A 24,767-nucleotide genomic window follows, 5' to 3' on the forward strand; every position below is an offset into this window, starting at 1 on the left:
GAACAGGTGAGGTAAAAATTATTTTTGAAAATTACACTTTAGCACCTTGAGTTTTTAAACAGCAGTAAGGGGCCTACGAATCTTAGTTCTCTAAATACCCCCTTGCCTGTTTTTCTGATTATTCTTGTGGTCATCATATCTATGTATTGCTCTTCATTGCTGAATGTATTTTTGGATACTCTCTTATAATGCTATGAATGCACTGTCAGTTTGGCAACTTATGGTATCCTTTTGACAAATCCTTTTGTATGTATCTGATCGCACATTTTTGATTCTATTTGATTTGTAGGGCTGTTTTCTATTTCGACTGGCCTCTTGACATTTGCATGTATTGTATTTATGTTGCTTTATCTAAAAATGAATAAAATATTCGAAACAGAAAAACAACTATACAGTACTTCTTAATGTTCTCAGTGCTGAGTTTGCAGAGGTCTATGCATACAATAGATCTAGGGCATCACTTAACAGATGGCTAAGCGTTTGATCTGATTCTGGTTTCAATAGCTATCTTTTTGCCCGCATTAATTAGTGTTACTCTATATACTTTTGTCTCCTGACTTACACATGTTAAGCCTTGCAAACCGAAATTAATTTTGAGGATACAATTAAAATCTCCTCTTCGCAAGTAAAACAACCGATAGGAGGCTGCACACGTTCTCACACCCTTACTAGAGTTATCAGTAAGTGCTTGGATGCGAGTGTACCTTACTAGCAGGGCAGGGCCGGCATGCTGCCATTTCACATGGACATGCATTTTCTCTCACTGTGCTTGCACTCTTCAAAATTAAAGGATAGGCTGCGACGCGACACTGTTTTGGTCTGCTGTAGAGGGCGCTTCCATATTTTTTTGCAGTGGGATTCTGAGACGGGGATATTTGTTGGCAAATACCATCCTTTTTTCGTGCAAGCGCGAGAGTCTCAGTTTGCAGAGATGCGACTCATTTGGCGTAAGAGACGTTTTTGATGTTTGCATATTTGAAGGCTGGCTGTCCTGTGTTAAAATTTTCTTTTCCTTATTTGAGGTGAATGGAGAGCAATTAGTACTTCTTCTCTGTGCCAAAGGAATGTATCCACACTTGTCCGGATTCTATTTAAAGAGAAACACACGGTTAGCTTTCCGTCTGCAACTACCTGCCCGAGGAATGTTCAAGTATTTTTTCGCTTTCTTTTTTGATCAAACCGGAAATGTCGCTAGTGGCTTAAATAACAGCGTTTTTCGTTTGCAAGGAACAGGAATCTTGTGGCAGAACGCTTTCGATGTGCATGCCAAAGTATAAGAAACGGGCACATCAAAGTTACACAGGAGCACCCCAAGGATCACAGCTCCTGGCTCCAGCTTCAGAGGTGACTCTCACAGACATCGACTTTTGCCACCAGCGCGCCATGTTCCTCTGCGTGAAGAGAAGCAAGTGTGCAGGGTGAGAGGGTCTGCTTCCCAGAGGCCCCAGATGTGAGATTCTTCTTAACTCAAAGCGTGACCCCTTATCTTAGGGCAGTGAGGCTTCTTTGGTCCGAAGATACGCATTGCTGGGTAAGCTTGAAACATCCCATGCAGGCGAATCGATCCTGGATGATATGTGGCTTCATAAATGATTCCCAGGGTTCGACATTTAGGTCTCCCTTTTATTTGGAACCTGCAAATCAAGGTCCAGTGATTTAGGAACTTCTTTTGTCCAACGCCATAATCCTGATAGGAGCCTACTGGGGCCATTTTGCATCATAGGCAGGTGGACGTTCAAAGGTGTCTGGTGAAAAGTATGTCAAGTGGGTGAGAACATGGGGGCAGATTTACAAGAAAGTGACTGAGTGCGTTCCGAAAGCCATATGGCTGCGCCACACTGAGGCACTTTCCGAGCACAGGAATGCAACATATTTACAATGATATGTCGTATTCCTGTGCTGTCCCCTGCGCTGGCGCACAAACAGCTGACATGCTCCTGTCGTAGGTACCCTTGCATCGCAAAGATGCCTGCGTCATGGGGAGATTTTTTTCGTGCAGGAAGGGGCACCTTCCTGCACAAAAACAATCACTACCAGCATTTTCCTCTTTCAATGTGTGCTGCAGAATGCAGCACTCATTGAAAGAGGAAAAAAAGAGGAGCTACACCTCCCTACGCCACTCATGGGGAGGCGTAGCATTCACATGCATTTCCAGATTTACGATTCCTCGTAAATCTTGAAATGTGTCTGGTTTCATGGGTGTTGTGTGGGAACACCTACAGCAACACCCATGGAACGCCCCTTTCACGCAAAGTGCTGCATGTAAAGGGGCCATATTTACAAGGACAGGAAAAGCCACGTAGGGTGGCTTTTCCTGTCCTTGTAAATATGGAGCAGGAAAATTCACAACCGGTACGTCACAAAAAGTGACGTACTGGTGGCGCAGGGGGCTTGTTAATCTGCCCCAGAGTCTGTTCAATGTTTCGTACATCATGAGAAGAGTGGGTTTGTTTGGCGACTGTGCCTGAGAATATTCATTGCTTCTTATATTAGTAAATTTGCAGTGGGGCACTGATTTTGCCACCCTCTTCGGCAGTGATGGTCCATTTTCTTTTTGAAGCAAGAAAATAAAATAAAACCAACCGTTATATGGGCACCTTAAGCAGCTGGCACTTTTTTTAAACCTTTTTTAATACCAGTCCTGTTGAGCAGCTCTCAGTGCCAAAGATGCACTAAAGACACTTTCTTGACACAGGTCCGGCCAAAAACATACTTCTCATCCTTTCTGTCAGGATAGAGATAAGATCATCGCAATTCGTTAATTTTTCCCCACTTTTGGTTCATTCATTGTAAATTATAGAACTGTGTGTTGCATGTACATTGATGTGGCTGCTCACCGAGCACACCTTGCCTCCTGGCGACTGCATAAAGTCTTCATGAAGTTTCTTTCCTGCATTTGCTATAGAGTTGCAGTTCATTACTTGTTATTGCAGTTCACATTACTGCATTCCAAACTCTTCATCTTCAGCATGAAATATAGAAACGTCAGTCTCCCAGAGAGGTCTTATAATGCCACAAAAACCATCCAAGTTGTCCCTACGGTGAAAGAGAAAATATCAGAAGAATATTGGAATCAAGTTCATCAGAAATGCACGTGGTGGTCCCTAGTCCAATGGCATTAGGACTTTCCGGGGAGGGGGGGGGGACAAGGCTATTGGAAGAGAAGATACTTGCTTTAGAGAGTAGAGTGGGTGTGCATGCCCTCTTTTCTTATTTTATATCCCAGTGGGACCCAATCTCTCTGGGGACTCACACTGCCAAGAAACAAACACCGTCCTGCTTAGGCACAGTGTCCCTGGGGAACTTCCATCTCCCTGAGGACAAAAAAATACATGGAGCACCACTGCGCTCCAACAGCATCTGCTCCAAGAAGAGGTCAGCGTTGGGGAGCCCAGTGTTGCACCTCCTTTGCTCCCTGTGTTTGGGCGGAGGGGGGAGCACACCACCACCACCTTGCAACTCCTAAGGGAAATGAGGAGATGCCAGCTCCCCCACTGGCACAGAGCAGTGTTGCCCGTATGGAAAGAAAACCGGACTTTGCAGACTTGGGCTTCCTACATGGCCCAGGTCTTTTTGTGATCCAGATGCCTGTGTTTTGGCACTAAGCGACTATTTATAAAAGTAGAGCCCATAGGCAATGCCACTGGAAGACACCTACTTGGTATAATCGATGTGCAGTGCCAAAAAGTGCAGGGGCCCTGTAGTGCAAATGTATTGCTTTTGGGAGGCCACCCACAAGCAGCGGTGAACACCCACATCCTTTAAACATAACAAGTCCATGTGGCACCCTGTTTCTCCAGAAGGGTTGCACTCAAGGTCCTTGGAGAGGTATTTGGTTGAGATAATCACTCCCAAGAGTTCGGGTCTTTTAGCCTCTAATTGTGGCTTCTAAGGCTGTGCTGCAGCATTTTGGCAATGGATCAATACATATTTATAAGGAAGTCATGAAAAGGCTTTGTTGACAATCACAACATTTAACTCTGAATCAATATATGTTTTAAAGAAGGTCATTGAAATGTTTAAAAATAATGAATTGACAATCACAAGGTTAACAGTGTGACATGACAGTCCTTAATATCAGTCATCTGATAACTGGAGTCCACTTTCTTATCCTGGTGTAAGAGGGAGCAGGTTCATTCCTTTAGGGCTCCTCTCCAGTCACAGGTAGCAGTTCCAATGCTATTCTGAGCTTCCGCAGGTCCTATAAGTGTTCTGGGGTTGGTACCTTGAGTTGCCATATTTATTCCTGAAATTAGCTGGTGGGTGTGTGTGACTCCATGGCACTCTCTAGTCAATGGGCTAAAAGCTCCTAGGAGAAACCCTAACCATGTTTTCAGCAGTTCCTGTTTGACTGAAAACTAACCAACCCTACAGTGCTACTCGCTCTCAAAATTCAAGATGGGGAAACCCTTCTCCCTTTGTGCAGAGTCTGTGTGGCTCGAGAGATTTGGCCACAGTAATGAGCAATCCTCTCCTCAGTGACCACTCAAAACTGGTTCTGGGGTTAGTTTTCCCCTCCCACTGAATGTGGTGCTGGCCTGACAATGGGGATAAAGGCATGAGACTTTACAGGTGTCACCTAACATTTTCTTGTGACAGGGAAGTTCCCTTGGAAGTTAATTTAGTTCCTGGGCCCACCCGACTGATCTTCTTCCCTGGGAAAGAAAAAACCTACCCACCCCCAGACTATATTTAATCAGTCCTTTAAAAGTGGTGAAGTGCTATCGGCTTGGAAGTATGCCATGCTAAAGCCACTTAAAAAAACCTCACTAGACACTTAAACACCAGAAAGTTACAGATGATCTGTTTCCCTGCTTCCAGTCATCAGCACACTAGCTGATAAATTTGTTGATAAAAATGTGTCCCCACTTTTGGAGAACAAAGGAACTCTTCACTGCACCCAAACAGGTTTCCGAGCAGGTGATAGCACCAAGATGGCTCTGCTAGCCATCATGGATGAACTCAAAGCGATTTTAGACACAATGGGTCAGCAGCAGTTATATTCCTTGATATAAGTTGCACATTTGATACAGTGTCTTATTTGACACTCATCACGAGACTGGAAGAGGCTGGCATAGCCGGTAAAGTCCTTAAAAGGTTAACCTCATTTCTGAAAAACAGAAGTTTCCAGGTTTTGGGAGGAAAACATTCTGTTTGAAAACCCTTGCCTTGGACCCAGGATGTCCAGGGCTCATCTCTGAGCCCTACTCTATTTAAAGTCCGCCCGTCATCCTAATGACCCCCTAAGTTTTCAAAGGAAAGTTAATTGTGCCAATCAGGTATAAGCCAATTTTAACATATGTGTTTCATTGGGGAGTACAGGCATTTTACTCTCGTTTAGCAGTAATAAAGTGCACTGAGTTCTAATGCTAGCAAACTGATAGGACAAAAAGTGGGTAACATTCATATAATACCCATTCCATGCTTCCTTTTTTCCTCCAAATGCAAAATCTTCCGGATGGGCAAAATTACATTCTCTTACAACATTTGAAAACATTGGAGTGTTTGGGGCAGTTGTAACCTGATTTTCATATTTAACACAATATATCATATTAGCCCTAGGACTAAACACGTTTTTGCGATTAGGAAGGGAACGATTACTGGGAATGTTTGTTAATCCTCCCAAAAGTGTAGGGTGTTTAACAAAATGAAAGATTGTCCACATGTTTAAGTAAATTATGGATGAAGTGTTCTGTAAAATCTTTGGATTAAAAAAATCTGTCACAAATTCTACTTTTTACAGTTGAAAGTTGCACTTATGATACCAAATCATTTCGATGTTGGATCCAATGCTTTAATACAAAATACAATAGCATAATTTTAGTGATTACTCCTCTTTAGAATGACCTGACGTTGTTGACACATTACAATGTAAATGCAAGAATGCTTTAACAGCTAATCTGCTGTCTATGAGTAAGTACTGGCTATGTAACAAATGTATTTGGTTTTATGGGTCTGTTTATATTTGAAAATAAGGTATTCAGGTTGACAGAAACATAAGCAGGTAGACAACTATATAAATAGGCATTCCCCCTATCTTGTAAAAAAGACAGACAGTGCAAAATGGATTCTGCAGTGAACCACTAATACACGCATTTCCCGATTTTATTACATTCATTGTAGAACAGATTCTTGTTTCTAGCAGGCATCGTTTGATGTCTTGCATTATTAACAAATCTCTGTAGTCAAATATCCTGGTGTTTATGCCATGCATCATTAAGATATATATGCATGGCGATGACTGCAATTTGTATATGTACTCTGTATCTCATTGCTCTAGGCAATGCAGTACGTTTAAAAAGTGCAATATGCGAATTGGTAAGTAAGATAAAAAAATGTTTGTGTTGGATAAAACATGAGATTACTTAACCATTGCCTCCATCTAAGACTTGATGCAGACAAAGTCACCTAATGAAAGCAAATGTTCAAGGTGAACATTTTATAAACAGAAACAAAAACACACAGAAGCTCTGAATCAAAAAGAAAAGGGTTTACTTCAAAATTGCTAGTTATCACATTGCACATAGAAGATACAGATATTTTATTCTCATATTAGAAAAGTAGAAAATTATTTCATAACCAAAAATATTAAATATTCTACTTTATATTGATTGTTTTCATGTTTTCCTAATGACTTTACGTGTTCTTAACTTTCCAGTATATAACTGGTTTCAAAATTCCACTTAAATTTCCTTCGATAATTACCACTCCTAATGTCCTATTTTAAAGTTCTTGCATTCAATTGTAAGACACCGGATCACAGTTATGTTCACTGTCAACCAGTTATTCTGTTCATCCATACGCCATTAGATCACAATAAATGTCACAGACCGAAACCGCATGTTTCGCCAAATGATCCACTTCTTCAGAGCTTTCTTCTTATCCAATCCCTTTGTTCAGTAATGGCCCAGTTTCTCACTATTCTGAAAATTTCTTGCTCTAATTATACTTCATCCTATATTTTCATCTGCTAGCTGAAAAGAATTTCTCTTCCTAAAGCCAAGTTTACAAAATTCTAAAAATAATTGGTCACATTGTCTTCTTACTTCCATAATAGGATTTGTACGATTTTGTAAATAAGTGGTAATCTTTAGTCTTCCTGGATATGAATTCTAAAACTGCATAGGTTTGCGATCTGCCACCTTTTTGTTAACATTTACATCTCTGTACACTGATTGCGTCCGCTGCGTGAAGGCATGCCCGTCCCCTTTTATGCTCCGAGCTAGACTACGCCAATGTCTTCCTCCCAACCCAAGATGGCTGCTCCAGAGCTATCCCCGAAACCGGCCGACTCAGCACCTCACTCGGCTGAGAGCTTGCCCAAAAATTGGGGGATGCGAGAGTGCTAGCTCCTATATTGTGAACGCTCAATATTGGAGACAAAGTGCAAGTGCAAGTAAGGGATGAGTAAAATTCCTAAAAGCAAGTTTTAAAATTCGTGGCACAACAGGGGAAGGGTACACAAAGGTAGACAGTGACACAACAGAGCAACCTCCCGGCTTCCGCCTCAGGAGGGGAAAACAAGCACACAGCAAGGATTGCGCCCAGCCGGAAATGCCCCTTTTATGCTCCGAGCTAGACTGCGCCAATGTCTTCCTCCCAACCAAAGATGGCCGCTCTAAAGCTATCCCCGGGACCGGCCGACTCAGCACCTCACTCGGCTAGACTGGACTTTAGCCGATCAATAATGTGAGCTAGCTCAGTGTTCTGTTTTTTCTGTTTTCTGTTTTCTGTTCTCAGTCCTAAATTACCAATCTTGTTCAGGTTTGAAACTGATGGATGTCAAAAACTGCCCCTGTGAGTACTAGTTTGGGTATCTGGTACTTAAGCAGATGTTATAGGAAAATCACTATATCACTGGGATACTAAATGAAGTGATGGTGTCTGCAATTTAAAACTATGATGTAGGTCACCAGCTTATAAATGAATTATTGGAAATCAATAACTAAAACATTTTTAGCTGTGTGATGTTCATAAATTGCTCTGCCTAGGCAAGCTAACTGTTACAACAGTGCCTTGTTCCAGCGGTTTGTCTCCTGCGGTGTGGATACATTGTGGTGCTGTTCACCATCGATGGGGTCTCAATGGCTAATAGTATTATTGGCCAACAGGACCAGAATTCATGATTGCCGGTCCAAAAATATTTTCAGGGAAGCAGTTGTAGGAGGGTAATTGTTGTGGCATACTCATCCCATGTGACATATTTTCTTCCACACGTTGTAAAGTCAGGGTTTACACAGACCCATAATGAATTCAAAGGGCTGGTGGTTGCCTATTGGATTTGTCCAGACACCATGAGACTCTCTACCCTTCTGGAAAAAAATCAAGCAGTGTAATTTAATTCGAACAAACGTCTGCAAGCACCAGCAACACAACTAGCACTAATGCGGAAATTTAATCAGCCAATACTCGAAAATCTGTTCTGTCCTTTTTAGGTCTCGGCTCTAGACGGCACACATGCGCTGTCTACATTATATCTACATTGTGGGCCCATAGGCTTCCAATTTGCTGGCACCATTGTTGCCTCATTTTTTTCACCCCATTTGTCAAGGGCATGATTACATCATGGTTCTGCTGGTGTTTAGCCCTCCGGAGAGTGCTTTTTTATTTTTTGGGGCAGAGTTTTCACTTCCAACCATGCCCTATTCTATGTAACATGCTATCCATGTAGAAAAGCCCTTCAGCAACACACACAGGTAGTAAGCACTATATAAATATTGTTATGCAATAGACAACCCAGTCTGCAGGTTGAATCTCTTTGGACGGTTATGATGATGCACAACTGCATCTTTGTGCTTCATTCTGGTGGTGATGGTGATGTACAGAGACGTCGGAGCAGTATGACACTGCAGCATTACCCTGTGCAGCTCTTTTAACTAGCAGTTTGGGATATTTAAGGAGGGGTATCAGTTTTTTTGGAATGTTTTCAGTCTCTGAAATGAGACCTCTGCTCATTACCTCCGTACAACAACCCAGTTTACCACCTCCACTTTCAAGGAGAGGTAGAGCCCCCTCCCCAGGTGAGGACAAACTCCCCCTCCCCTACTGTCGTGCACAAGCATCCCTTCCACGAATGTTTCCCACTGGAGGCCCACATTACTCACAACGGGATAGGCTCTACCAGCCACTATTTATACTCTTCCTCATTAGCCGTTCCTCCTGCAGAATACCTGTGCAATGACACAGAAGTAGGACTACAGGGCTGAAAAGCCGGATGGTTTACTACACAAACTGCTCCATCTTTGATGAATGCTGAAAAGTGTTCTAATACCGTGCCCATCTTCGAAATCACATTCAAGAATGCTTCAGATAATGATATTCTACTGTTGTCTTAGAATACCTAATGCTGGTCAAAATCCAACACTCAATATATTATTTTTTCTATTACTATGTATTTCATTGATAATGGTAACCCTTATGAGGAAATACAGTATGAGAAAAGTCTGAAACTGCGTAATGCATGCAAAAGTACATATTCCATGAACAGGATTTCTGTGTTGACTTTCATAGAAAATGTGTTTGTATTTAATCTTATGTGACCTATACCATTGACAACACCAATGGCTCCGAACCCTGCCATTGTCAAGATCTATTGGCTTTGCCAATGCTTGCTTGTGGAAGCAAACAACTTCTGCTCTATTAAAAAATGTACTCCTGGCTTCCAACATGTGGGCATAGCCAAGCCCCTCTCTGTGATTCTCACATAATTATCGGGTGGCAGGTGTGCTGTTAAGCCAGACTATTATAACAAGAAGTTTTAACAGGATCAGGAGAAAAAGGGGTTAAATCCATGCTCTGAAATAAAATCACATTACATTATTCTACATGGAGCCTGTGAGGATCTTAACAGAGATATTTCCGGTGGCAGCCACTATTTAATTGGGCTGGCTGGATGGAAATTAAAATAATTTGAAAAAAGTCACACCTTCAGACCGGCCACCCGGGTGGTCGCCGCCTCTCAGTCTTCTCGCCGCCGCTGCCTTTTGCTCCTGGGAAGCAGAAACTAGGAAGCACCCAGACTCCTGACTCCCATAGCCAACAACAACGCTGCAAAGCAGCGTTGTGATTTGTGCGCTGTGATTCAGTGCTCAAACGGGGAATGGGGGCTTGGGCATGTTCTGCACCCAAGCTGTAATGCAACATGGGTGCAGAACATGTAAAGTGCATATGACTGTTATGGTTGGCCCAAGAGGGCCGGCCAAACAGTTAAGTGCACTTTAGAGTGGAGCAACCACTCCTCCTCCTGGCCTCTGCCCTGGCAGTCCATCCCTGCCCACACCAGGAAACAGAAAACTAAACTGATAATAATGCTTTTTATTATCATTTTCGTTTTCCTTTCACTGCTGCTCTCAGAGCAGTGAGGCGAAACTCCTCCGCCTTACATGAGGAGCCGCCCCAGGATACTTCATGTTTAGCTTTAGTATGGTAATACATCTAGGAGTGTACGAAATTCGAAAGTCCTTCAAAACTTTAGGAGCTGTTTGCATTGCACCCAAATTCACAGGAGAAGTTTCAGACTTAGCCTTTGTTAAACATGTTATTTTACCTTTTCAGTTCAGTTCCAATTATGAGCAAGCATTCTAAATAGTTCTTCACTTTCAAATAATGTATTTTATTAGCCAACATTCGTTTTCAGTAGATTGTTGGTTTTAAGTCAATCACATTTTATGTGTATCCTTGAGTTATGTGATTACAGGTGATTCTTTTTTTGTAGATTCATAAATTGAATGCGACTGCACACTATTTGTACAAGTGTTACATGTGAAGTTCAGAACCAACTATGTGTTCTCCGCCATAGTAAAGCCATTCCTCAGCACTAACCAACTTAGACCCCACAAACAGCCTGGCTGACCTCCGCTCCCCTGCCTTTACAGAACAATAACAATTTTGTGACAGAAACAGTTTGCAAGGTTTTGACATGTCCACCATGAAGAAAAATTGTATGTCATCTCAGTTTTATTATATCCATCAGCCTGTTTCCCATTTACGGTGGAGTGTCTGCTCTGACAGTGGGCCATGACTCTATTTGGCTGTAATTGATTGCCTGTAGTGCATTTAGTGACACTGGTGCCTGTTGCTGGTTCTTTTTCCAGGTCAACTGGCTGCAGGTACATGTGAAATTGTTACAATCAAGAGGGATAGCAGTCAGCCGCGACGGACTATAGCCCGGCAAACAGCTCGCTGTGCATGTAAAAAAGGACAAATTGCTGGCACAACAAGAGCAAGTCCAGCCTGCGTGGATGGTAAGTTGCAAAGATCATTCATTTTTTTTATTTCAAAACAGAATGCAATGTCTATATTGTAGCGTTTTTAAATAATAGGTCTAATTTCAGAATTGTATTTAGTGTTGTAATCCGTCTGAAGTTAAATAATGTAAGACTAGAAGGCACGCCTGAAAATAATTACGATTTTTTAAGTATATTTGCCAATTGTATATCAAGGAATGTTTTGTCATTTAGTGGGCTTCTGGTCGACAATTCTATTTAGGAATTGTATTTTCAATATGTGTGCAAACAGACATACATAGCTATGTGTAGATTAATATCGATACATGCAATATGCACTGTAATACACATTGGTAGAGAGAACAATGTAGCCTCACAAGTGAAATGTGATAATACCAAAATTATGCTAGCAGTGTGGAATGCCTGCAGCCTAATGTGAAGGGTTTAAGGTTGTTCTTTGGGGAACCTACCAGCAAGAGTTGTGGAAAGCACACAAAGTTTATGCTTGCGGAGATTCACATGGCTCTTGTAAATAGATTCCTAGCCTAGAAACTCATCCAGCTTTTCTCTTGTCAAGGGAAGGACAACATTTGTTTCCAAGAATGGAATTGAAATGAAACATGAAAAAAACGTTGCATTTCTTTTCAGCAAGGGAATTGGAAGTGAACACCAATGAATGTAATATCTTTACAGAGAAGTAAAACATAAACATAATAATGTGCCAATGACTCTTATGGCAATGTTCCACATACCGATTTTTCCATGTTGTGAAAAATGCTGCATATGTGGGTTTTTTATGGTTGTGAATACTAGTGAAAACCTTTTACTCCTGTATATTTTCAGGAGTAGCCCTGAGATGGTGTGTCTTTTCCAAACATAGGAGTAGTCGCAGAAAGGCATACTTATGACTTTCTCATTCTTTGTGTTGATATTCAATTTCTTTGTGTGTGTGAGAGGAATGGCTTACATCATAGGGAATTTAAAATGCAATTCTCTGAGAAATGTGAATAAATGTATTTCATTTTCAGTAAGACAACGGCAAAGGTAGTGTACTCTCATTTGATTTTCTCGAGAAAATCTCTTGAAATTCCAGTTTTGTGCACTTCACACTCCGTGGGGAGGAGATTTTTGCAGAAATTCCACTCAAAAGGGAAATCAAAGTGCAACATTCTTTTTCAGAAATACATTTTTTCACCCTACTTCTTTTATTTAAAAAAATTCTTTTAACCTTCTTTTAACCTTTTAACCTTTAACCTTCCCCATTTGCTATGTTGCCCTAAATAGACTTATTGATCGATCCATCGCTACTACATTATTCACACTAACGTTTTTGATTCAAACCCTGTCAATACGGATGTTTATGTTTGTTGAGTTAACTTGTTTGATTATTATTGTTTCTACATATTCATGTGGCTTTGCTATTCTGCTGTTGTACTCAAATAACCTACAACAATGATTTAGCAGATATTCGATTCCAAAGAAGAAGAGCAGAATAGAGGAATCCTCTAGGCAAATCTGGGGTGTGGGCAGGAGGATCTACGCTTAAGCAAAAGAACAAACGTGACTATTGTATAAGTTAAAAAAAAAAGTTGCAATTGTGGAGAGTTACCAAAAGATATCACTGCCAAGAAAACACAATCTAAAGCCTGGGTAATGTGCCAGAATGTCCCCATCCCTAGAGTTTACAAATGCCAGGGGTAGTACTCTGGGGCCCATTACAAGGTGGAAACATCGGCTCAACTAAGACATGATGCACTATGGGGGAAATCAGTAAAATATTTTTGAGCATACCTCCATCGATGGTGCACACATTACTTCACAGTACATTACAGTAGACCTTCTCCCTCCCTTTCAACCTGAGGCACGTCTCCGTCAGAATTAACATTTCAAGAACAGTTCTTTTTTAACAAAACCTTTATCAATTGTTTATGTCGAAATTAAAAAGATGGAGAGTGGTTTTCCTATTTGATCATGCTCATTTCTGTCTCTTACTTGCATTTGCTTGGGGTTTACAGCCTGTTGGCGTTCTGTGATGAATCTGAAGCATTTGTGCTTCAGTTTTACTGGTAGGATGGATCCAACATACAGACACTAGCACCCAAGGTAGCAACCATCTGTCTTCCCGAGGCTGAGGGTTAATTATTCCTAGGGGTGTGGGCCACCCTCCCTCTACACAACAGTTCACCCCTTCTCACTGGTTGAAAACACATACTAAAAGCCTACAGTTTAGTGTTTCATTCAACTGCAATGGATAATTTATTGGGAGATTAAATGGGAAAATGGAAAAGCTACACTGGCAACACAGTTATACCAATAACTGTTTCCTGGACAGCAATGGTGAAAGCACCACAAATTTCAACTCTTGTTTCCTACCGTTGCTGTACATATGGCTGCTGGGCTTCTACAATGGACCCAAATATTGCCCTTTTATATAATGGACACCACAAACTGAAATGTCTCTTTCTGCTTAAAAAATTGGCATTTTAGTTGTAGTTTTTAATGTTTAAAGTCTAAAGTAGTTAATATTTTTTAGTTAACATTTTTGAAAAAATTATAGACAAATGTCATACTGTCAGAGCACAAACATCTGACTAATAGTTTGCATGTATACTTCTACCTCAGACACATATCACTCAAAAGCTTATTCCACCCATTTAATCATGGAGTCATATCATGCAGTTTGAATTAAAGTACGTCTTTTGCGTGGCATTCTACATGTACCCTGAGACTTCCTTGGGATCCTTAAATGGTGCTGAAGAAGATGTAGGTGAGAAGATAGCCTTCTAATCATCAGCCAGTCTCAGCAGCCCCACTGACTCCAGTCTTTGTCTTGGGAATTGTCCTACTTGAGTCAGCTATGGAAGAACAAGCAGATAACAGAAGCTTTTAGCCTCCTGAAAGTACAAAAGAGGGTGAGATACTGAAGCACTATTGCACTTAGGGATGATCAGATTGTATCTACTTTCAATGAGGTTATGTATCAGTTTAGACCTGGAATGTAGGCAATGGTAATCCTGGAGACTATAGAGTGTTTGAGTAAACAGGGTAAGCATGGAGTTTGGGAACCACCAGAAAGTGATCAGGATTCAAAGTGAACTCGGAGTGAGACCAGAGTCTCATAGAATTAGCAGAGCAGGAGCCTCAGGAATCCTGAGAATGAAAGGTTCATGATCGAGAGTGTGTAGTTAGGGACCCACTAATGATTAGCAGGCGCTTCATTGTCTTAGGATAAGCAATTCTACCGGGTCTTTGATTGAACACAAGTCAGAATTAGGGGTAAATATTTCCTTCAAGGGACCTGTTGATCAATGGATGAAGAGAATTCTCATGAATGAGTAGGGGCAATAGAATCTAATGGCAGCAAAGGGGCTTGGAGATCTGAGAGTGAGCAAGGGTTAAGGATGATTCATAGACCTGAAGATGAAAGGCAGGAGACCTACAGGTGAGCTGCAGTAGAATAATGGTGGTTCCAAACTTCACCTATGTTGCTGACCCTCATTTATCCTTGATCCAGCGTTTTCTGGGCCCTTACTGTACTTACTCTTGATCCTCTAGCTGACCTTTCTTATCACACTGAGGGGAAAGGGAGTTGGTATTTAATCACTTCTATCAAGTTCATTAGACAGTGCAACCCATTTGGCTACACAATGAAGACCAGAAATCAGTAGCCAAGTTAAAAAATGTTTAGTACATATTAGTAATCAAATTTCAAATAGACCACTCTCAAATCCATGCTATAGAGATACATTATTGCAACTCGCAATCCAAGCCTCTAGAAGAAATTGAGGTTGACCAAAATTAAACAAAAAAGTAACTCAGTAGCAGCCATACAGAGTAACAGCACTAATGATTGATGCTCAGAAAACAATCCTAATTTCTCTCTTTTATACATCAGGTAATCTAAATATCCCAAGCACAGTCCACAGGGGAAGATTGGTTCAGTTAAGCTAGAGAGTCTCAGATATCAATGCATTCCACATAAGAAACAAAGGTAAGGCTCAGCAAATAGTGAAGCACCAGTGTTAGCATCTCAGAAGCTTATTCAAGAGTCTTCAATGGGTTGGGAATACGTGTAAGCCTAAGCCACACTTAGGGTAGGATCCAAGGGAAGCACAGAGGTCAAAATCTCTCTAAGTTCATTCAAAGGTAGTAGAGAATAATGCAAGGGATCTGCAAAGAGTCCAAGGGGGATCAGGCATTGAGGCTGCGAAAGGGGCTCAGCAAAGTAGTCCACAAAGAGTCAGAAAGGAATCCAGAAAGCATCCGCTGTGAGTCCAGGGGAAATTGTGTATTATTATCCTCAAAGTCCATAAGTTACACCCATCATTATAGAAAGTCCATTGTCCATGTAGTCCCATATTACAGATTGCAACATTTGAAAATTGTCCCACACCAGACATGGGAATGACATCCTTTTCTCGCATCCAGAACAGGGAAGACTAGTCTTTTCATTAGCGCTTTGGTGTCTCGTTTACTTTTATCAAGGTCTGCTTCTCAGGCTTTGTATCTACTACTAGTACATAAATGTATCTACTCTAAACTAATAAGGCATGTGAGTACCTGCAAGAAAGTCAAGTTAACAGAGACTAGAATACAGTACATTATGAAATGCAGCATGGTAAAATACAGGCCTGCATAATCATGTCAACCTAAACATTTAATTCAAAGGGGCACATTTAATATGTGTGTGCACATTTAACCATAAACAAATATACGTTCTTCAGTACTTTAGTTCATATTGCATAAGCATACAGTAATTACTCAAAATCCTGAATGGTAAGTATGGCTGAAAAGTACATTTGAAACTACATACATGTAACATTAACACATACATTGGGTAGGGTTTATTGTTTAGCTTGCAACAACATTCAATACATTTGAGGATGGTTGGGAACTGATATTTATGTTTCTAAATGTTACTCAGATAATATAGCACACATTTAGGAATCTTGATTCAGCTATTAGCAGTGTAGCACAATAACGTGAAGAGGATGCTTCTTTTCATTACATTAATTGATCTTTTCTAGGTCGTCTACGTTTAACAAATCTGCAAATTAAAGGTGATTTCTAGATTAAACTTCAGGAAATATCTCATTTAGCAAATTTAAAAACGCTATGTGAGTAAATTCTCAAATTATATAGTAAAATCACTCTTCAATAGCAATGTCTACCAAAATATTTAAAATAATCATTGTGTCGCGTAAGAAATATGTGCAAAGTGCACGTTCATTAAATAGGTCTGGGAGCATTTTGTTAGACTTTTTGTGACGTGTAAACAGTGGGTAACTTTGTGCTGGACCATCCTAAAGATATATTAATTTTAGCCCACCAGCAAACCAAACATTAGTAAAATGTCACGATCAGCGAATGTGGTCACTTTTTTTTGTGCCCAGTCCTTTTTTGGTCCCAATCTGACTCTTTTTGTAGGATGCCTGGCGGTCCACTAAAAATAGTACAGTTTCAAAACCAAAAAATTGTCGACCATGAAACTAAACTAGAAAATACTTAAAAATAATATACATTTATTTTATTCCATTTGTAAATTGGATATTCACATTAAGTTTGAATAAAATGTATTCAAATATAACAAATGTGCACTATATTTAACCCCTTTGCCATGCTGCTCGAGGAGCAAAAGCCAGACGCGGTTTTCCTGACAGAAACGTGGCTCACTGCTCACTCTGAGCCAGACGTGGTTCAAGCCTTACCCGTAGGCTACCATATCCTTAGAGTGGATAGACCGGTAGGGAGAGGCGGAGGTCTGGCGATCATTCTGAAGAACCAGTACCGATGCCGTACTACAGCAGAAACTATCCCTGAGTGCGAGAGTGTAGCATTCTGCATAGAGTTCAACGCAAATAGCTCTTTCTCCGGCACCCTGATCTACCGCCCCCCTGAGCCTGTAAAAGTGTTCCACAGGTCTCTTCCCGAAATTATAGCGGAAAGAATTCTTTCTTCCGCCAACCACACGATCCTAGGGGACCTTAATCTCCATTTTAATTCCCCCTCAGACCACATTGCTCAGGAATTACTAGATGATCTGGAAGCTCTCCAACTGTCCCAACTGGTTGCAGCCCCGACCCATGAAAAGGGCAATTTACTTGACCCTATATTTAGTAACTGCCTGGATCTAACTGTTGATCAACCCACCCCCTTCCATGGTAGGACCATTTCTTGGTCCTGTTTACCTGGGTCAAACACAAAACCCCCCAGTCACCTCCCCAAGTCACCACCAGGAGGAACTGGTCAAAACTCCCATTGGAGTCCTGGCTGCATAAACTGGACTCCACTCGCCCGTCACCCTGCCTAGACCCCAATGTGGCAAACGTCTACTATGAAAGTTGGATCACCCACTCGCTAGACACGATCCTCCCGCTTCGTAGATCCTCCTCGAAGAGACTACAGAAATCTGCCCCCTGGTTCTCTGACTCTCTAAGACAGCTAAAACGCCTTTGTAGGCAACGAGAGAGAGCCTGGCGTTTAGACTTCCTCCCAGATAAAAAGGCTTCCTACAAAGAGGCGATCAAAGCCTACAAAGAAGGGATCAGAACGGCCCAGGCAACCCACTACTCTGAGAAAATACTAGAAGCGAAATCTAAGCCCAAAGAAATTTTCCAAATTATAAAGCAATGTTCCAGTGCCAACACGGCACCCCCTCCTAACAAAACCCAGGACCAATGCAACGAGCTCGCGGATTTTTTTCACAACAAAGTTCTAAAAATTTACTCTACCTTCCCAACTGCAGCCACAACCCCGAATGCGATTAATCCACTCCCCCCTAGACCACCTCTTCACCCAGACCAGCCTTCCCTCGAGCACTTCCCTCCTCTGGACCTCGACACTTTAAGCAAGGTGGCACGACAAGTCAAGTCGGGCTCCCCTTGTGATCCTGCTCCTCCAGAAGTCCTGATGCAGGCAAGCAAAGCCACCCTGCCTGTAATCCGGGATCTTCTAAACACATCCATATCCGCTTGCTCAGTCCCCACAGCTTGGAAGCAGGCCATGGTACGGGCGCTGTTGAAGAAACCCAGCCTAGACCCAGATGACCACTCCAGCTACCGCCCCATCTCACTTCTCCCTTGGGCTAGCAAGGTGTTAGAGAAGTATATAAACGCGCAGCTGGTCCAGTTCCTGGAGGACCACTCTCTATTACACACATCCCAGACAGGCTTCAGACCGAAGCATGGCACGGAAACCGCCTTGTTAGCGGTCACCGAAGAAACTAGAAGGATACTGGACCAGGGAGGATCAGTGGCAGTGATCCTCTTTGATCTAAGTGCCGCCTTCGATACGGTCAGCTATACCACCTTGCTGGACCGTCTCTATAACATCGGAGTTTCAGGTGACGCTTTAAGGTGGTTTGACTCCTTTCTGTCTGGGAGGTCGTTTCAGATCTTCGACGGAGAGACAGTGTCCTCTAGCAAACCCCTGAGCTGCGGAGTACCACAGGGCTCCTCTCTGAGCCCTGTATTGTTCAACGTGTACATTAGGCCGCTGGCGGGTGTTGTCGAACCATATGGCATTAAAATCGTGTCATACGCCGACGACACCCAGCTTGTGGTCTCGCTGGCCACGGAGAACAACAGGCATTCCCCAGCCGACCTGCTAAAATGCCTAGAGGACGTTAAGGGATGGATGACCAACTCCTCCCTAAAACTAAACAGAGAAAAGACGGAGCTCATGCTCCTAGGCCCAACCTCTCCTGTGCCTTTCACTTCCTTGTGGCCCAGTGCACTGCCCCCCCCCCCCCACCCCTAAGGAAAGTGTTAAAAGCCTGGGAGTGTGGCTGGACAACAAACTCTCCTTCTCCACCCAGGCCACAAAACTATCCGCCACTTGCTTTGGCCTACTTAGAATCTTGAGGAAGGTTCTCCCGCTACTTCCCCTAGAGGCCAAAAAGGTGGCGGTACAAGGTCTCATCCAGTCTCGCCTGGACTCGAACAATGCCCTATACGTGGGGGCACCTGAGATGACCCTACGAAAATTGCAGGTTGTTCAAAACTGTGCAGCACGCACCCTGCTGAAAATTCCGCGCACCCAGTCAGCCAGACCTGCTCTAAAAAGTCTCCACTGGTTGCCAGTGAGGCAGAGAGTGGCCTTCAAGGCGCTGTGCTTGGCGCACCGCGCCTTCTGGAAAACGGGCCCAGCCATTAACACCGACCTTGTCACCCCCTACCACCCTAACAGGAACCTTCGGTCGACGGAGGCGTTCCTCGCCGTTGTTCCCAGAGTGAAGCGAGCCAGGTCTGGGGGTAGGCTGTTCTCTTTGAACACAGCCAGGCTCTGGAATGCTCTCCCCATCTCACTCCGGTCCAACCCAGACCTCCTCTCATTCCGTAAAAACTTAAAGACACTGCTGTTTGCCAAATCCTATGTACCTTAGCTCCTCTTCCCGTCACTTCCCTGCTTCAACTCAGCGCTTGGACGCCTACGGGCAGCAACCGCGCTTAACAAATATTTTTACAATTACAATTACAATTACCTTCCACGCTGATGACGAGCTGGGCTCGTCATGGTGTAGCCTCCTCGCACGCTGATGACGAGCCCAGCTCGTCATGTAACATGGGTTTTTTAAAATCTCAGCATAGGTGCTGAATTCAAACAGCGCGCATGAGGTTAAAATATTATACATTTATCTAACCAAATTATTAATTTAATTGAAGCAAGAGGTTGGTAATTGTTTCTCTCTTGTTTATGGTTACCTAAATTTTCAATCAAAGTGTTGGTGGATTTATAATAATGTTAAGTACTGTAATGTGTGTTCTAGTCTAACAATTTTAATACATCTAGAGTTAGGTTTCCTTTTTAGATTATTTAGAAATGTAAATATTGTTAGACAATTAAAGTCATTTTGTCAGTTTTAAATATTTTCTTTTCTTTCATGTATTCTATGTTAGATGACCTTATTTTCTGCTATCTTGAGGTAACTGAGCTACTTTATTAATCGTAGTTTGCTTTACGATCAGAGTTAATATGATTACCTTAAAGTTGGGACACCATTAGAGTTAAGAATGAAAGTATCATTATGACTAGTATAACGTTCTGGTTAATTTATAAATAAACCCTTTAAGCCCTTTAGGTAAACAGGATGGAGATTATGAGGGTGGGCTGAAGGTCAGTCAGGTAATGGCATCAGGAATGTTATATTTGACAAGGTTGGATGGTGACCGTATCCCCATGCGCATACTCCTTGGTAGGAGTTTCAAATATACTAATGATATCTGTGAAACAAAGATTTCCACTCTCCGTTGTTCCATGTTCCCTCCCAACAAGTCTAGCATTTTCTCAAACTGCTGGTTTCACAACAAATGGTACAACTAAAACATTTCCCCATATTTTAAATTCTCATCATTTCTTCCAAAGAACACCTTATCATCTCGTTGCAGGACTGCATTAGACTCTGCTATCAAAATGTTTATAAACCTTTCAATTCCTCTAGGTCGATCTAGTCAACAACTGCTTTTCCCTCTGCCTCAGGTTACATTCTCCATTGAGTGTGGCTGCTTTCTTTGGTACCTTGGCCCCTGCCGTTGAAATATTTAGCCCATTTAGGTAACGGTTATCTCCTTGGGGTCTCTTTGAGAAAAGCTCTAACACATTGCTTTTTGCTAGAATGTTCTATTTTTCGACATTTCTTTCCTTCAGTTTCTTGGTGCCAGAATGGTTGTGTTGGTGAACAAGTGCTCTATCTGTTTCCAATCAATCAGTCTGCTGCTTTCACTGTTTACTGTTTGCTTGGCTATGAAAAAGTAGGGGAAAATGAAGATGCTGAAAAATCAAGTATGTTCTTTCCTCCTCTGCCAGTGTCTGGAGTGTTATTGTGCAGTTTCATTATAACTCCTTGTCAACATGCATTTCAAACTAAAGTTGTTTCTCTAAATGTCTCTTCATGGCAATACAACACTATTAAGCTTATAGACGATGTAGTGAAATATGTATTCTTCTCCCCCTGCTAAATTCAACACATTTCAAGTGATTTCTCGAAATCCAATTTTGAGATAGCCTAGCTAAACCATTTGTACTCCTATTTAGTAGTCCATGGATTGACTTAGCACTATGGTCAGAGTGAGGGCTCACTTGGGTGTTGGGCATTAATGTCAAGATAATGGCCCAAAGAATGGTCATCAATGCTTTAGTAAGGTAACCCAAATGCCACTGATATATGTTCTAAAAGGGACTCATTAGCTTGGTCAACAGCATAATTAACCGTTGCTGCTGAAAGTAATTAACTGCTCCACTACACAGAATCAAGAAGTTATCAGCAAGATGAGAACAGTAAATAAATATGCCTTAGGAAGCAAAACTACTGTCTTCTTGATTGACTCTATACAGTTTAGATTTAATTGAAAAACAGTTGCTTCTTGATATACAAGAAATGAAGATCCCAAATAATATTATATTTCAAAGATTCTGTGAAACTCTTTACAGCATGGAACACAAGGCCAAAAAATAAAGTTCAATAGGAAAACCAAAACACCATGGGCCAGATCACCCAGAGTGCTGCAGTGGCATTCACCTTTTCACTATTCCCAAGCAATTTTGTCCCAGGCTTCAATTCTGATTGGCACTGACCAACTAATATGAATGTACATTTTTTTCACTTTTAGCTTGTTGAACTGTAAAACTGCCTGTGAAAATGTGCCAGTACCCAGAGCAAAGGTGCTGGCACTCATGCAGCTATGTGATCAACCTTCATGAAAGCAAAAACTGAACAGCTAGAAGAATCTCAAGACTGCTCAAGATTTATTGTGCTGAAAAATATATCTGTACCTAGGTTTCTATCTGCTTTGTCAGTTGAGTACAAATGAGTCATTGTTCAGTTATATGCACTATGAGATCTGCCAATCTAGAAGGAAACTGATAAGACCAAATCTCTGTACTGAGATCAGAGCAGAAACATTACCTCTGCCTGTATGGTTTTGTAGCTGGCAGATTCTCTCAAAGTGGTTGTCAGACATAACCCCTAAGTGAGATTTGTTAGATTGCTAGAACATTCAATTGCATTGTTCAGCGATTCAATTTCCAGTCATGTTTATTTCTAATTTTTAGTTTTTTATTCACCAATGATTTAAAGTGTTGCCCACATTTTGGAAGTTATTGTTTCTCTGTGAAACTGTGTGGCCTTGTATTTAGTATACTTTCCATGGATGTAAAGTGCTAGCCATTGTTTGCAGCCTACATGTAAGTGGTAGCAGTCCTATTTGTCCTAGACAATGTGTGTTGCTGTTTTTCTTCAGTTTCTATGGCTATTTCTATCACAACATAACCTGCCTTAAATACATGGCAAAGTTGTAATTGATTATACTTATCTGGACTACTAACATTTTTATGACGACTTAACATTACTATACAATTTGTCTTGCATATGTGTGATGTAATACACACAATCTTCTTCAAGGATGACTAGATTAATGAGAGCTAATAGGCAAATAACTTTACACATATGCAAATCAGGATATTTACATGAGGTTATAATTTATGTGTAGGAATGGGTGTATGCATTGTATGCCCAAACTTTTACAAAAAAGTATCCAAGCACTGTACAAGATCTAAGGCAAAGACACGATCAATGTATGATTGGAGAGGTATCTGTTTTTAGACTGTTACTGTTTAATTGTGTAGTGTTCTATAAAGAGTGATGTCTTTAGCTCTTTCCTCATTTGAGCATGGGTTGTGCAGTCAAGATATATATGGAGATATCATTCCATATTCTGGGTGCATAGATGGAGAAAGGTATGCTGGGGCATATAGGATTCCCTTATGAAGGCACTATGGAGTCTGGTAGGCTGTGGCGTCCGGCATTGCCATTAATGAAAGGAAAGAGAAGAACGGCTTGAAAAGCAGTCCATAAGTTGCCTTCTGTGATAAATGATTTAATTCTCTATAAAAGAGCTAGCTGATACTAGGACAACTTTCTTTTTTTATGTTTATGTGTTTCTTGAGGATGAGATCGGTGTCCAGGGAGGGTCTTATTGACTTGGAATTGGGTAACAAATGGGGTTCAGTTCCATCCAGTGTTAATGAACTAGGTTTCTATTAGTTGCTGGTTATTTTGCTTGGTGAATTGCAGAATTTCATTTCATTTTGGTGAGGTTAAGCACCAGGAAAGTTCTGGGCATTCTGAATGAAATAAGGTGCAAACAGTATTTGAGGTGTTGGATGTCTGAAGCAGAAGATACATTTAAAGGTAGTTGTGCATCGATGATGAATTGGGAAACTTTTTTAAGGGCTCACTGTAGAGGTTGAAGATGGTGTGGAACACAATGACATTTTGGGCCACTTCACATGTCATCAGAATAGTTTGCCAGCTGAAGGTGGCCATGTCAATGACCAATTGTGAATTGGATAAGTAAGAGGAAAACCAGTGAAAAACAATTCCAGTGAATCCCGTTCAAGACTTCAGGGTTTTGATGAGGCTGAGGTGTTCAATGATGTTGCAGGAAGCTGGGAGGTCCATTAATATCAGGAGACAGGGGTCATCATTACTGTGGCCAGAAAAGTGTCATTTTTTAATTTGGAAAGTAGTTGTATCCATGCTGCAGTATGATCTAAATCTAGACTAATAATAATTAAGGAGATTAAAGATATTAATGTAATCTTAAAGCTGTGTATAGATTCCTCCTCTTAATGATCTTGCCAAGAAGTGTAGATAAGCAATGGGTGGGCAGGGGGTTGGAGATGTTATCAGATTCTAGTAATGGTTTCTTCAAGAGTGAGAGGATCAACTCTGTTTTGAGGGCTTCTGAAAAGATGCCATGAGTGAAAGAGTGTAGGATGATGGTGAGTAGTTGTGAGTATGGGTGACGGAGCTACTCCACAGAGGGCTTTGGTCAAAGACAGAAGTAAGACATCATCTTCATACCTAGTGGCTTTTAGGACATTGAGGATGTCAGTGAAGACTGTGAGAGGAATTTGAAAGGTGGGCATTGAGGGATGCAGCACAAAGTTTGGTATATCAAGGGAGAAGTAGGCTTGTTGTTTGTGTGCTGTCAGATCTTCTGCATTTTTTGATTAAGGAAGTGATTGATAGTGCTGTCCTTGTCCATGGAATATGGTATCGTATGGTTATACAGAGGGGCTAATATCATGCTTGATTGGTTTAAGCAGTGTTCTGCTTCTGTTGGCACCTTAATTGATGGCGCTGGTAGAGTACTTGGCTTGGCTGATTAATTAATTCTCTTTGTGTTATGCAGACAATACTTCAATAGTGTTTGATTCTTTATTCCTTAATTTTTTTCCTGTCTACAGATGGAGTATGTGCTGTCCATGAGGTCTTTCAAGTTACATGGGATTGAAGCATGTGGCTTTCACTCATATGTTATAAATGCAGCATGAGTGTTCACATGATTTTCCAGAGTTGACTTGAAGTAATTTAGAGGGTTATTGACGTCAGACATGGAGATGGCATAGTGAGAAATGACTTTGAATTTGAAGTTGGAAATGTCTTTGCATGATACGAAGGCTTGGTCTTCTTTTTTAGGTTGATCTTGATATGATGGATGCTGAGATTGTTGATGGGATGATGAGATGGTCAGTGCGATT

At 41.5% G+C, this 24,767-nt stretch overlaps 1 protein-coding gene across 1 annotated transcript in view; it reads left to right on the forward strand.

Annotated features, from left to right (window-relative positions):
- The window catches only part of LOC147750661 (chemokine-like protein TAFA-4), a 181,318-nt gene extending 156,798 nt beyond the window's left edge, over positions 1-24,520 (forward strand). The window contains exons 2-4 of the mRNA XM_086930026.1: positions 11,094-11,243; positions 20,871-21,005; positions 24,474-24,520. Of these exons, the coding sequence (XP_086786152.1) occupies positions 11,094-11,243; positions 20,871-21,005; positions 24,474-24,520 (332 nt within the window). The remainder of the gene's footprint in view (positions 1-11,093; positions 11,244-20,870; positions 21,006-24,473) is intronic.
- Positions 24,521-24,767: the final 247 nt, after the last annotated feature.

The sequence above is a fragment of the Lissotriton vulgaris genome, chromosome 1_1 (genome assembly GCF_964263255.1).
Source record: "Lissotriton vulgaris chromosome 1_1, aLisVul1.2, whole genome shotgun sequence".
Lineage (NCBI taxonomy): Eukaryota > Metazoa > Chordata > Amphibia > Caudata > Salamandridae > Lissotriton > Lissotriton vulgaris.